The sequence below is a fragment of the Mesoplodon mirus genome (assembly GCF_964341445.2).
Source record: "Mesoplodon mirus genome assembly, chromosome: 14".
NCBI classification, from domain to species: domain Eukaryota; kingdom Metazoa; phylum Chordata; class Mammalia; order Artiodactyla; family Ziphiidae; genus Mesoplodon; species Mesoplodon mirus.
In genome coordinates, this window is record NC_138990.1 from 43,838,285 (window position 1) to 43,853,635 (window position 15,351).

The 15,351-nt window shown below is 35.8% G+C and overlaps 1 protein-coding gene across 12 annotated transcripts in view; it reads left to right on the top strand.

The window, feature by feature from the left end:
* NCOA1 (nuclear receptor coactivator 1) overlaps positions 1–15,351 on the top strand; it is a 265,050-nt gene that overhangs the window by 188,845 nt on the left and 60,854 nt on the right. For all 12 annotated transcript variants that reach the window (XM_082642226.1, XM_082642227.1, XM_082642225.1 and 9 more), the window contains 4 exons: positions 1,657–1,797; positions 8,854–9,001; positions 10,314–11,634; positions 14,704–14,884. In XM_082642226.1, coding sequence (XP_082498352.1) covers positions 1,657–1,797; positions 8,854–9,001; positions 10,314–11,634; positions 14,704–14,884 — 1,791 coding nt within the window. The remainder of the gene's footprint in view (positions 1–1,656; positions 1,798–8,853; positions 9,002–10,313; positions 11,635–14,703; positions 14,885–15,351) is intronic.

Here is a 15,351-nt window from a genome sequence, read left to right on the forward strand (position 1 = left end):
TTGAATGATTAAAACTCTTAGAAAATCTGAAATTATCTGTAGTTTCAATCACAGTGTTCATCAGGTTTTCCCCGAGCTGTTCTAAAATAACAAAAATTCCCTCATTTAAGTTTTAATTTATTTTCTTTCTACATTTATGCTGAGACTTGGGTGACAACCTGATCAGACATACTTGGTTATATTAGATTCAAGACCCTACGTTAAAGAGGTCTAATAAATACTTTATTTGTAAACAAACCAAGAAATATATAAAGAAAGGATTAGTTAAAATGAAGAGGTACAAACAGTGCAATAGATTTGAGTTGATTGTGTGAAAAAAGGGAAGATGAGGAAAAGACAACCAGGCATTCACAGAAGAGGAAACCTGAGTGGTGAATAAACATGAAAAATGTTCAACCTCATTAATCAGGGAAATACAAAGTTAGACCATAACCATTTTTCAACTACTAATTGTAAAAAATAAAGAAGCCCAACAGTACCAAGTGATGGAATGGATGTTGGACTAACAGTAACTCTTATATAAGAGTCTGGAAAACAGTTCAATATTATAAAGTTGAACATTCACATAACCTGTGTCTCAACAGTTCTCTTCCTACATATGTACTCTAGAGAAACTCTTACACACATGCACTATGGAAAATGTGAAGATATTCATAGCAGTATTGATTGTAATGACAAAAAACTGGGAACAATCTAGATAGACAGGAGAATATAAAGACAGAGGGATGTGACAAGTGAGGAGTACACACATAATTGAATAATATTGATGATATTGGTAATGTTCAAGTTTTGAAGTTGGATGGGGCTTTGTAAGTTTTCATCTTATTAATCTACTTCTTAATTTATATATATATACACACACACACACACACACACACATACATATATATATATCTTACCAATATTACTTTGTGTGAATATAAGATTGCATAAAAAATAAAATAAAACAGATCTGAATAATCACAAACTGGATTAATTGGCTCCTGATTAAGAAATAATTTGCCTGAATTCTTCCATAGTCATTTAGGAAACTTATTCAAATGTGATAACAATGTCAAATTGCCACTAAATTTTATAAAGCGTATGTTCTGTTTGCAGAATGCCTAGCAGATCTTAATGTTCTCACTTATCTTTTTCTGATTGTCCTTTTTTTGCCTTCAGTCTTTATTCTTAAATGCAATATTGTCTATAGCCCAAGAGGAGGTAGGAAAGGAAAGGCTTCCTTACTTTCTCATATTCTCTTCACTTAATTATTGGAAATTAATTTAAACCAAAATAATATATTTCATCTCTGCCTCCCATCCCCAATAAGTGATCCAAACATTAGTATATGTAGAGAGCAGGATCCAACGAGCAAGCCAGAGGAGTTTGACCTACATTAGTCTCTGAAGCTTCAGGTCTTTATGACATGACTTTACTACTTGATTGGTATTGAATTTTAGGATATAATATAACGCACTCCAAGGCAAAAACAATTTTGTATTATCATGTCACTGATATATTCCATTACCATATGTTATAAAAATTAATAGTGCTTTTGTCCATTAAACATTTGAGAGGTGGCAGAATATTTTTTAGATGCAGTTGTTAGTTTTGAAACATGAATGACTTGTATCAGGAGGCTCTCATAAATGTAAACTTTCATTCTTTGTATAGGTAAAATCATCTCTATTGATACTAGTTCCCTGAGAGCTGCTGGCAGAACTGGCTGGGAAGATTTAGTGAGGAAGTGCATTTATGCTTTTTTCCAACCTCAAGGCAGAGAGCCATCTTATGCCAGACAACTATTTCAAGAAGGTAAGGTTTTTCTCTCTCAGCTGTTTTCATTAACCTTGCTCTTTATTAATATTGAATAATTTATATAGAACTTATGGCTTGATAAGTATTCTTTCCAAATTACAGTTTTTGCAATAATCAGTTTTAGGAAGGAAGAAGCGGGTAAGCAAAGTAATTCATGAGTGGATCCTGAATTTGGGGATGCACATTATAAAAAACAGGGTATCATGTGGTGGTCACTCATTCATTCATTCATTCATTCATTCAGCAGACACGTATCAAGTTCCTCACATACACAGAACACTATGTAAGGTGCCAGGGATTCAGTGATGACAAAGCAGGGTTTTGCCCTCCAGGAGCTCAAAATCTGTTAGGAGGATATATGACAGTTTTAAAGATCAGTGTGGCCTGGGCTATAAAAGAGGTATAACAAAAGAAGGAAAAAAATTAATTCTGACTTGGAGAATCAGGGATGGCTTTAGAGAGGAAGTGATATTTTTGTCTGGCTTTTGACGATCACTCCCAGCAGAACAGGCATGTCAGAGGGCTTCTAGATAATACAAATCTATATCATGCATGTTTACTTCATGACTGTTACAGTACCTAACTCAGGTTGAAGTTTCAAGTTAAAAATATGTCATATGAAATTATTAATTAATAATTGAACAACTGCTGTGTCATAGTAAGTACTATGGGAATATGAAACAAGTATATTCCCTGCCCTTAAGGAACTTAACAGTATTTTAGGAAAGATAGGGAAAATTAACTGAGAGTGAAGGCCAGAAAGTTTGTAAAGATTCAGAGATAAGGGGTTTTGATATATTTTAAAATATTGTCATGTAATTATGGTAGCCTAATACACCTTTCCCAGTGTAATTTATTCTGTAATCTCTAAGTAAATAGTTTGTCTGGAAAGAGACTCTTTGTATGGCTATTCCTGAAAAACAATTTAAAAAATATTTTTCATTATTCCATCACCTTTCTTAATTTTAACATTTTCCCGTTAGGTTTCTTAAGTTTACAGATGATTTTCCATTCATTCCATTTTAGGTCAGCTGCTTCCTAATGGTATGTGAAGGAAGCAGCTTGATTTTTTTTTTTTTTTCAGGAAGCCATCTGTATGAATCTCACTAGTCTGTTTACTTCTGGGACAGCTTCCTACAGACTAATGGTTCTTCAGTTGGCCTCTTACTAGACTGTTACCATCCCCAAAGATGGTATTTCAGTGGATATGACCAAGAAGTTCCCCAGGCAATCCTGAAGTGCAGTCAGGTTTGGAAACCATTACAGAAAGCAGTTAATGCCATCCACTGGTTGCAAACTTTGTGACTCCCTCTACCAGCAATAGCACTTGACTTTTGCATAAATGGGAGACTCAGAGCACTGTCTTCACTCATTGCCTAAAATGCTGCAGTATATGATACTCTTCTCTTTGATTTTTGCCTTAACTTTATAAGTTGAACCTTCCAAGGCTTTCCTTAAAAGACTTTCAATTTTATTTGCCTATAATTTATATACATTTTGGCCAAGGCAGAGCAGGTCTAGATTATTGTCTCATTGTCCAAATGTCTAGGCTGCCCATAGATGTGATTGAGCCGTGGTTTAAAGTATATGTTTCTAAACCATTGGAATTCTCTATAAAATAGATTGATTAAAGTATAATAAGTAACTAACCTATCATTAACATATGAAGTGAAACAATTTAGAGAGAAATGTAAAGAAATATAATTCAACACCTCTTCTCCATTACTCATGTCTTAATGTCCTTTTCTTGTACTTTTTTTAGAAAAAAAAATTCCTCAATAGAAATAACTTTTTTCTCAGAATTAAATTGCCCAGAATTCACATGACTGATTCTAGTGTTTTGGAGATTCTGGACAACTTGGCAAACAGTGTTCATGAATCGAGCACATCTTTTTCTTATATGTTATATTCAGCAGTCAAGTTATATTCAACATCAAGTTTGAGAACCACTGGTCTATCAAGAATGGAGAGAGATGTAAATAGCATTTGCAGTTTCCTTGCTGCCTCTGCACTGAGGGACAGTGTGAAAGAATGAAACAAATTATGCCACTATATCCTTGATTTTGTGTAAAACTTTTAAAATGTAAAACCTCTATAGTAATTGATATTTAGGCAAGAAAATTTGTAATCCATCTGTCTTTTTTCCTGCCTTGAACTTACCTTTTGAAGGCAGCAGCTGGTATAAAATCCTAATATGCATTAAAAATTTAAGTTCTTACTTTTTTTTTATTTTTTTAATTTATTTATTTATTTTTTTTTTGCGGTATGCGGGCCTCTCACTGTTGTGGCCTCTCCCGTTGCGGAGCACAGGCTCCGGATGCGCAGGCCCAGCGGCCATGGCTCACGGGCCCAGCCGCTCCGCGGCATATGGGATCCTCCCGGACCGGGGCACGAACCCGTATCCCCTGCATCGGCAGGCGGACTCTCAACCACTGCGCCACCAGGGAGGCCCAAGTTCTTACTTTTTAAGAAATATTACCTAAATATGTGGCTTGCTCAGTGGTTAATTGCAAGTTTTCATTCTTGGACTTTGAAAACGAGATTAAACGTTAGTATTTGTGTGAAAAAAAAAGATTTAAGTTCTTAGCTTAGTTTTTCAGCTGCTTTTGACAGACAGCTCACAGACTGCTTTTAAAGGGTATTGACCATTTTATTTTCCAGAATCAAATTTGAAAATACATTTCAGCCAAAGAATATTGTGGAAGCATTCAGGATGAACTAGATTAAAGCAGTTGTTATCCATTGAGACTGGGGGGGAAATGGGTATCAGGACCACCTGAGGAACTTTTTAAACTGGGAGGAAGATCATAAAGGTATATAGTTTAGAAAAGCTTCCTAAGTTCTGTTCAAATTCAGAATCATTCTTTTAGAGAAAAGTCTAGGTTAAATGCTTCCCTAACGTCCCTGATAAGATTCATTTTGGGCAGTTGTTAAACCAGATTTCTGGACTCCACCCACACTACTGAACCAGAGTCTATAGTCTAAGATGTTTTATTACAGAAAAGTTTGGAAAACACAAACATAGGTTCCACAAGATATTAATAGCTATAACTAGGAAATGATGCTTCATGCTGAATTACATATGGGAAATATTTCAGTCTCCACTTTTGGGGATTCATAAGACATATTTAAGGTATTTAAGTTTCTGGGAGGTTCCACAATAAAGGTTCATGTTTGACTTTGTTACCCAGACTTATTTTTCCTCCGAATACTTTTTCCTGTAGCATATCTATTAGCACTTGAGGAGAGTGATAGTCATGGGAAACGTTGGGCTAGATAGCCTAGAAAAGTTTTATGAAAGTTCTATGTACCTATTATCAATAATGTAATGGAATGGAATGGGTCGTTTCTTCTCTTTGAAAGATGTCCATGATACATTGTTACATTAAAAAGTAGGCTAAGAAAGCATGGCATATATAGTAAGATCTCATTCTTGTATATCTATTTATCCAATATTAGAAGGCTAACAAAATGTTAACAGTGGTTATCTCTGAGTGATGGGATTATCCAAGTTTATCTTTTACTTACTCTTTGTTCATTTCTCTGTTAACTTTATCATCACAAAATAAAGTTATTTTCATTAAAAAAATCATGAGACAGTTGGAAGGAGTTTGTAGTATCAATAAGTTTGGAAGTGTTGCTATAAAACATAAGTTCCCATATGAATGATTAACCAGAATGTCCATGTTCTGTATAACAGAGTTAACTGAAAATCTTTTTTCTTTTGTCTAACTTTATTAAAAATATTCAAAATATGAGTTTATTTTCCTTTTTTAGAAATTTTGGTATACTGAATAGAGTTTACACATTGGTGACTGAAAATCTTAGAGCATCTAGGGGTAATTTTTTTTCTTTATCTTAGTAACAATTTTTAAATTGCATTTTTCTGCATATATCTAGGGAAATATCAAAAAGAAAGAGAAATCTCTTACAGCATTGATCTGTAGTACCCTGCCATACGTTTTAAACCTGCCCAGTTGGTTAACATCAGTAAGGCATGCTTGTTGAGGTTATCTCAGCACCAAATTAGGTGGAGTCAAAAACCCAAATAGCTCTACTTCTATAGCTGCTATGACCAGAGAAAACAGTTTCCTTTGCTCTGTTTCCTGGCTCTGTTGAGGCCTACTCTGGGGGGACAAAAGCAAAAACGATTGCCATTTTAAAGGTTCTTTGAAGAGTTTCTGGGGTGGCAATACTACCACATCAATAACATCCCTCCTCACTAAGTGTTCTAAAAATTTTAGAAATGGACACAGGAGTCAGAGATCAAAACCTGGCCAAACTAAATCAGGAAACAAAACCTGGTAGAACTAAATCAGAAAACAAGGTCAGGACCTGTGATCAAATGAAATTCCAAATAGTTTTGTTCAGGCACAGATCTTTCTTATGGGGAAAATTTGGTGTGTAGAACAGACGTGTAACCAACCAGTTCTGTAAAGAATTACGGCTCCCATACTCATATCTTAATTAAGAATATTAGATTGTTAGGTAGGGTTGAAGCTATTAGTATAAATGGTATCTTGGGATTGGCTGAATGTGAGTGAGTATGACTCAGGACATAGGTACTTTGGAAGCTGTTTATTTGTAGTTTGTCTTTTCTTTGGTATTTATTCAGGAAGTATTCATTCAGTACCTGCTATGTACCAGGTTCCATGCTAGATATTATCTCACAATAAACTGGCTCCATTTTAGTGACAATGGGCAAAGGTTAATTTGCATTATTAAGTCCTAAACTTGTAAATGACAAAGTCAGAGTTCAAACCTAAATCTGATTCCTAGGCTTTTATTCTTTTCATTGACCTGTGCTGCCTTCCTTGTGCTGAGTCTTATTCCACACCTTATTATCGAAAATAAATAACCTAACTTCAAAACTTAAAGTGTAATAATTTCCTGTATTAAGTTAGAAGGGATTCCCCAATTTTGGAATTTTCACTAGTTTAGATGTAGTCCTCCAAGTTAAGGCAGCATAATTACCAAAGGACTATTGATGGTTCTGTAAACCACAGTATCTTAATATTGCCATGTTAGCCTGAGTTTCTAGTTCTTCACTTTAAAAGCATCGTACAATTTCAATGGAGAGTGGAAAATAAGAGTGGAACACAGGACTAGCCCTTAGGTTTATTCTACCTGAAGAAGAAAAATAAGTGTATAAAAGGTTTTCTATCTCCTATTCAAAGAGATATAGAAGAAATGTTTATGAAACAATGAAAAATAAGATTGGAAATGCAAAATGAAATCAGATTGTATGGAGCTGTACTGTCCAATATGGTAGCCACTAGCCACATGCAGCTATTGAGTACTTGAAATGTGGCTAGTGAGACTAAGGCACTGAATTTTAAATTTCTTTTAATTTTAAACTTAATTTGCCACATCAATTTGCCACATTATGAAAGTGGCTGATGACTACCATATTGGACAGCCAGCCCAGTGGTGAAGAGCCAGAGAATGTTTTCCAGCAGAATGATCCTAAAGCGCAATAAAGTGTGATGAAAAAATAGACAGAATGGCATAAGCAAAATAACATGAAATATATTCTGTGTCTTATCTGGCCATTTATATATCTGTAGCTTTCTCATTATCCCAGGTTAATAATTTATCTTAAAGTGCCACTTTTTTGTTGTAGTTGTGTTTTCTAAAATACATTATCAGAAGATATTAACAGTTGGGAATTGTTAATATTTTTTAAGGTTTTGTCAGAGCAAACATTTAACTTATATCCTTACACAGAAATTATCAGTTTTCATTAAAGACTTTTTCATCATTTATTATTTCACTAGATACTAAATTTCTCCATGTGTTATATTTGGTAAATGTGCCAGTGATTTGGCTGAAATTGCCAAGTGGGTAAGGAATCCTTGAAATTAACTTTATATCCTGGTTTTGGTACTTTGGGAGATTTATGTATGGCATAGATTTACAGCAGATTATGCCCTCTTCAGTTTATGTGGTATACCCATGGCAATAAAGTAGAGCCTGCCTTCTCTTTACTTAAAGTAATATGTAGCTTCAAAAATTATTTATCAGTTGGTCATTTTGTCTTTTTCATATGTCTTTAAAGTGTGACTGAAGCCCTTTCTGAAATGTCTTTGAAAAATAGGACTAACATTTATTACAGGCTAAATTATAATAGTCATTTGTGGTAGTAACCCTTGTATTTCAGTGGATGTGATTTTTAACCTTGGTATAGCTGAGTCTACCTACTAAATCTTTCTTTAAAAAGAATTCTATTGTATTACTGAAACATCAGTGACATTTTCTTACTTAGTAGTCTGGTAGAGCCTTTACATATTTCATAAATATTTACCAGTAGAGTTAGAATTTTATCTGTTGTTAATAAAGCTTTAAGACAAAAGTAAATTGTGTTGTTTATACAGTGATTTGACTACTTTAACCTAGTTTTTATTTTATATTAGTAATCAGTGGCTTTATCTTAATTTGCTTACTAAACTAAACTCAACATCAAAAATAATATATATGACTATAATAATTTGACAAGTGGGGACCTTATCAATTCACATTCCTGAGTGAAAAATTAAATTTGAATTTCAGTTAAAGAGCTCTGCAAACTAATCAAAACTCAGAGGGTGAATTTTATACTATATTAATGATATCTCAATAAAGCTCTTTTTAAAAATCAGCCAGCCAAAGGTTGGGGGAGAGCTTGTTAGAGATAATACTGAGAATGAGAGGGGAGAAAATTACTTCTTGGTATTTTTAATGAACACTTAATAAATTTAAGGAGCTGCCCCATTATAGGGAAAGATTAAGGTTGATTTTTTGTGGTTTGTGGTTTCTTCATAATCATAACTTCTGTGAGGAGGTACCCATTCAAGTAGGACTAAATTAAAACTTGTCATCAGATTGTATATTTCACCCAGAATCATTTTTCCCCCTCAGATATCTGCTTTATCTGACTGTATTTTGAGTCTGAGCAGGCAGCAGTTAGAAGGGCATTTAAATGAAGTTCTAGGTAGAAATAAGGCTTGGTAACTCTCCTTTGCCCAAAGTATAAGTGTCAGAATTTTAACTAGGTTTCTCTTTTGTTTGAAACAGTGATGACTCGTGGCACTGCCTCCAGCCCATCCTATAGATTCATATTGAATGATGGGACAATGCTTAGCGCCCACACCAAGTGTAAACTTTGCTACCCTCAAAGTCCAGACATGCAACCTTTCATCATGGGAATTCATATCATCGACAGGTACTACTTATTTGGAGAGCTTCATATGAAATAAGTCAGTTCACATATCTCTTCTTAGAGAAAAAAGTTTTATATTCTTGATGGCGAGAAAACAAATTTTAAATTAGGCATTAAACTAGCATGATGAGTATATAGTTAATATATCCATACTGAGTTTTATAGTTCTGTCGCCTAACAATAGCTTTGTTGTTTAAAAAGGGAGACAGGAAAGGTGTGGCTGAATATATGCTTAAGGGGTAAAAACCAAAAACGAGGCTAAGAATTTCCAACTTTCCATATGTGAACTTATGGTCTTGTAAAAGATTTGAGTTTATTAGTATTGTTATTTTTTAATTTTAAAAGTGCTTTATTTTCATTAGGGCAAAACTCAGTGGCTCCTGAGTTCAAGTTGACAGTTTATCAAACTACAAATTATTAAACTATCCACTTGAGATTTTTTGAATGTCATTGCCTCTAATTTGTTCTCCTCTCAAAATATGTTTTGCACTATTATATATGGTAAATTCATGAAACCATTCTTTTATCCTATGAATTATTCAAAATCCCACATTTACAACTATTTAAAATTTAGCATTAAACAAAAGCAAAGACATTTTCCCTCACTTCATCTTTCTCTCATCTGATATATTTGCTTATGGGAACATGGTAATACCAGTCACAAATCTGTTGTCGTAATTATGGATTTGAGTAAAGAACTTGATGAAAATCTGAATTCAGTATTCTGCATTTTCTAATTTTAGTTTAATTTATGCTTGTGAGTGGAATTAGCACAGTTCTTTTTTTCATATTGTGATTTCTCTTTCAGAACATCTGCTATGTCTGCATGTCACCCTTTTTAATTTTTACATCAGTGACACAGTATTTTCCTTATCCAGTCTTCCTCTTTGGAGTTGAAATACTTAAAAGCTGTAGCAAGGGAGTCATAAATAAATACTTTGTAACCAGAGAGGTGTGGAAAGTTTCTCTTTTAACTAAAAGTCTTATGTAGTGTTAATTATTTATATGAAATTTTGAAAAGTTTAAGAGTACGTATATTGGATTTTTTTCCAAGGCCAAGAAAGGTTTCTCTCCCATTTAACTGAAACCATTATCATATTTACAGGGTCTTAAGCACTATTGCCTATTAAGTGATGCTAATGTTTCACAGTAGTACTAACGGTCCACTGCTTTTCTTAGTTTAAAGTGATACAGAAGCTTTTTACTGGATAGTTTGCTACATTAGTGAGGTTAATGGTCTTGTTTTATAATATGCATCATAAAAATATTATAATGGAAAACAGTGAAGATCTTTGAATGTCTTTTCCTCCTCTAGGGAACACAGTGGTCTTTCTCCTCAAGAGGACACTAATCCTGGAATGTCAGTTCCCCGGGTAAACCCTTCCGTCAATCCTAGTATCTCTCCAGCTCACGGCGCGGCCCGTTCAGCTCCATTGCCACCATCCAACAACAACGTGGTATCCACCAGGGTAAACCGCCAACAGAGCTCAGACCTTCATAGCAGCAGTCATAGTAATTCTAGCAACAGCCAAGGGAGTTTTGGATGCTCACCTGGAAATCAGATTGTAGCCAGTGTTGCCTTAAACCAGGGACAGGCCAGTTCCCAGAGCACTAATCCGTCTTTAAACCTCAGTAATTCTCCTATGGAAGGTACAGGAATGTCCCTTGCACAGTTCATGTCTCCAAGGAGACAAGTTAGTTCTGGATTGGCAACAAGGCCCAGGATGCCAAACAATTCATTTCCTCCTAATATTCCGACCTTAAGCTCCCCCGTTAGCATGACAAGCGCTGCCTGTAATAATAGTAACCGATCTTATTCAAACATCCCAGTAACACCTTTACAGAGTATGAATGAAGGACCCAATAACTCTGTTGGCTTCTCTGCCAGTTCTCCAGTCCTCAGGCAGATGAGCTCACAGAATTCACCTAACAGGTTAAATATACAGCCAGCAAAAGCTGAATCCAAAGATAATAAAGAGATCGCATCCATTTTAAATGAAATGATTCAGTCTGACAACAGCTCTAATGACGGCAAACCTCTGGATTCTGGGCTTCTGCATAACAGTGACAGACTCTCAGATGGAGACAATAAATACTCTCAAACCAGTCACAAACTAGTGCAGCTTTTGACAACAACTGCAGAGCAGCAGTTACGGCATGCTGATATAGACACAAGTTGCAAAGAGGTACTGTCCTGCACAGGTACTCCCAGCTCTGCCTCTGCTAGCTCTTCAAGTGGTTCTTGCCCTTCCTCTCATAGCTCACTGACAGAGCGGCACAAAATCCTACACCGGCTCTTACAGGAGGGTAGCCCCTCGGATATCACAACTTTGTCTGTGGAGCCTGATAAAAAGGACAGTGCATCTACTTCTGTGGCAGTGACTGGACAGGTACAAGGGAACTCCAGTATAAAGCTGGAACTGGATGCTTCAAAGAAAAAAGAATCAAAAGACCATCAGCTCCTACGCTACCTTTTAGATAAAGATGAGAAAGATTTAAGGTCCACTCCAAACCTGAGCCTGGATGATGTAAAGGTGAAGGTGGAAAAGAAAGAACAGATGGATCCTTGTAACACAAATCCAGCCCCAGTGACCAAACCTGCTCCTGAGGAAATTAAACTGGAGTCACAGAGCCAGGTAGGTAATTCCTTGCTTCACAGAATGAACATTCCTAGTTATTTTTTTCTTTTCATTTATTTTATTCCATCCATAGACCATATTTGGATTCAGGCTATGTTTTTGCCTATCCCTTGGGCATATGTTAAAAGGTTAGTTTCGATGGTTGAGAAATTACGGGATGCCCTGAGAAGTTCTCTTTGGAATCTTAGAGGGTGACAATATTAATGTGGCATTCTAAGAAAGTAGATGTTTCTTTCTTTCTATAAAATCAGAGTTCACATCTTTGGAGGTTTAAAAAAATACCTTCCCTGCCCCCTCCTCCCATCTTCCCACCTATTAAATCTAACTCTTTCAGAATAGAACCTAGAAACCTGTATTTTAAAGACACTCCCCAGAGAACTCTGATATGTAACTACATTTGGGAACCTCTGATGTAAATGAAATGAGAGAGAAATGTGAGGAGGTGGACAAAGCTGCCTAGTCTGGCTTGCTTTGCTATTTAATTTCCTTTGAAGCATTTTTAAGTCTTTTTCCTTCTCGTCTGATTCTAACTGCCCTCAATCCACAACCCCCATCAGAATAGGGACTTTGAGTATTCTGGGTAGTAGGGTATATAACATGCCCTGAAACAAAAGTAAATACAAATAAACCTTTGCATAAATTGTTATGGATCAGGAACCTCTGTGTTTAGGCTGGGGGTAGGGCGTGGAGTGAAAAGTAATAGGCAGCTTCATTTATTGAATAATTGCTGTGAACTCTGAAGGAATTTAAGAAAAACAGAAAATGTGATTCCTCCCTGCTAGGAGCTTACACATTATTTAGACAGAATATAGACATACATGAAATAGCTGAAAATGTATTCACAAAGCAGTTTATTAATAAGACTCTTCATTGTGAATCAAGATTCACACTTAGTACGTATAGGTCCTGCAGTTTCTTGAGTCAGCTCTGTTTTCTGCCCTCATCTCACAGAAGTCTCTCTCTTCCCTCAGGCATACTGCATTCTAGGCACATGGAAGCCCTTGCCATTCCTGGGATAAGCCATGTCTCTTCTAAGCATCTTCTGCCTTGCTCTCCTTTCTATGTCTGCTGAACTTCTACTCCTCCTTCACAAACAATTCAGACATCATTTCTGTGAAGCCTTCCCCAGTAGCCTTAGTTAAACATTCCCTTCCTCTCCACTCTCATAGTGCTCTGTATTGTCTCTATTTACTATAACACTGTTTGGGTTATTTCTTTACACGTGTGCTCTTTGAGAAGGCTGCCTCTTGGTACAACTAAACTAGTGCTGGGTTTCTAAGCTGAAAAACAGCTTTAAATAATAACTATGTTAAAACTCTCAGGCTTTCAAATTAACTTTAAAAGTAACAGCTTTATAAGAAAACACCATTGTGTACAATCTTGGCACATCTGTTTTAGTGCACATGTACATGTATTTCTGCTAAGTTTATACCTGGGAGTGGAATTGCAAGATCGTAAAATATGTATGTGTTCATCTTTAGTAGATAATGCCAGTTTTCCTAGTGTGTGAGAATTCCTTCTAGTTGTTCCATGTCCTTGTTAATACTTGCTGTTGTCAATCTTTTAAATTTTAGCTGTTCTGGGGTCTGTGTAGTGATATTTCATAGTTTTCATTTGCCTTTCCCTGGTAAACATTTATTGGTCATTTGGATTTCTTCTTTTGTAAATAGCCTGTTCCAGTGTTTTGCCCATTTTCCCAATATGTTATATTTTTCCTATTGACCTGTAAGAGTTCTTTATGCATTTTGGGTGAGTCCTTTATTGTTTATATATTTGCGGATATCTTCTCTATGTTGTGCCTTGCCTTTTCTTTCTCTTAATGGTGCTTTTTGTTGGGAGTGAAGTTCTTCATTTTAACGTAGTCCAATTTGTCAGTTCCTTTATTGTTAGTACTTTCTGCACGTGCCACAAAAGACATGTTCAAAAATAGTCATTGTAGTTTAACTTGTATTAGCCAAAACCCAGAAAAACTCCCAAATCCATTACAGTAGAATTGATAAATATATTGTAGCATATTCATACAATGAGATACTATTCAGCAGCAAAAACAAAGTGATCTACTGCTACTTGCGACAAGGTGTCTAAACTTCAGAAATGTAACGTTAAGTGAAAGAAGCCACACTTTTAAAAAATACATACATTGGGCTTCCCTGGTGGCGCAGTGGTTGAGAGTCCGTCTGCCGATGCAGGGGACACAGGTTCGTGCCCCGGTCTGGGAAGATCCCACATGCTGCGGAGCAGCTGGACCCGTGAGCCACGGCCGCTGAGCCTGCACGTCCAGAGCCTGTGCTCCGCAACGGGAGAGGCCACAGCAGTGAGAGGCCCGCGTACCACAAAAAAAAAAAAAAAAAAAAGAAAAATACATGTAATTCTGTTACACAATCTAGAAAGAAATTTTTGTTGAAGTAAATAATGAAACCCAAACAGGTAGACATTTTATGTTGATGAATTATCTTAAGGTAACCATAGTGGAATGACACTGTGAAATAAAGGTCAGTTTTCTCCTGTGCATAGCCACAGACAGATGTAGGAACTCCCTACCTATGCGAGAAGATATGTTTCTTATTCTAGTAAGCCCTTAAGTGGGAAGTGACCTTTCTGGGATCTTTCAAGCTAATATGTATTAAAAACTTCCCCAAACTTTTTTAAATTATTAAAAAAAAAACAGTGTATGTTTTGCACCATTATAAAGTAAGCCATTTTATAAAATTTTGAAAACTATGACAAGATAATCACCCATGATGCTATTGTCGTAACACAGTACTCTCGATATTTCTTTCCAGTTCAGTCTTTTTCCAGTGCATACATTTTATACCAAGATATAGTAGATAAACACTATGTATATGTTATCTTATATCCTGTAGTATATTAATATCATAAGCGTCCACATTTTGTTCCAGTGTTAGGTCCTGTTATTTCATTGAGACCCCAATCTTTCTAATTATTTCTTCTTTCTTCATTCTCTCATAGTCACACTCAATTCATACAAAGGAACAACTTGTTTTCTACACTGTTTCAGGTGGAAGTGTAGAATATATTTCCTCTAACTTTGGTTTCCGTTCTTAGTTTACAGCTGACCTTGACCAGTTTGATCAGTTACTGCCCACGCTGGAGAAGGCAGCACAGTTGCCAGGCTTATGTGAGACAGAGAGGATGGATGGTGCGGTCACCACTGTAGCCATCAAATCGGAGATCCTGCCAGCTGCACTTCAGACCACCACTGCCAGACCCACTTCTAGGCTGAATAGTATGTGTTGGGGACAGAACTTCATTTTAAATGTTTAATGATAATATGGATTAGTGCTTTGTCTCTCATCATTATTGCACAGACCTTTTGTTTGTTGAGAGTGAAATATCTTTTCATTAATGCCACTATTAGTAATACACAGTTACTTTCAGACATATGAACTTCACTCATCATGTCTATTTTAAGTTATAGTATAACCTCTACTTTTTTGTAATTGATGTTAAGGTGAGCAGTTGATGTTAAGGAGAGCAATTTTGTGTTCTTACCCAAAACATTCCATAGTAGGACTTTCAGAAATATAATATTGAATCAGATTATGTTTCCCAAAGTGTATTCCTTGAACACTAGTCCTATGAAAAAAAGGATTTTGTGCTAACATACACTGGGCAAATGCTACGTGACATAATACACCATTCCTCTATTAAAATTCCACAGTGCATATCAAAGGTTTTAGGAAGTCCTGTGTT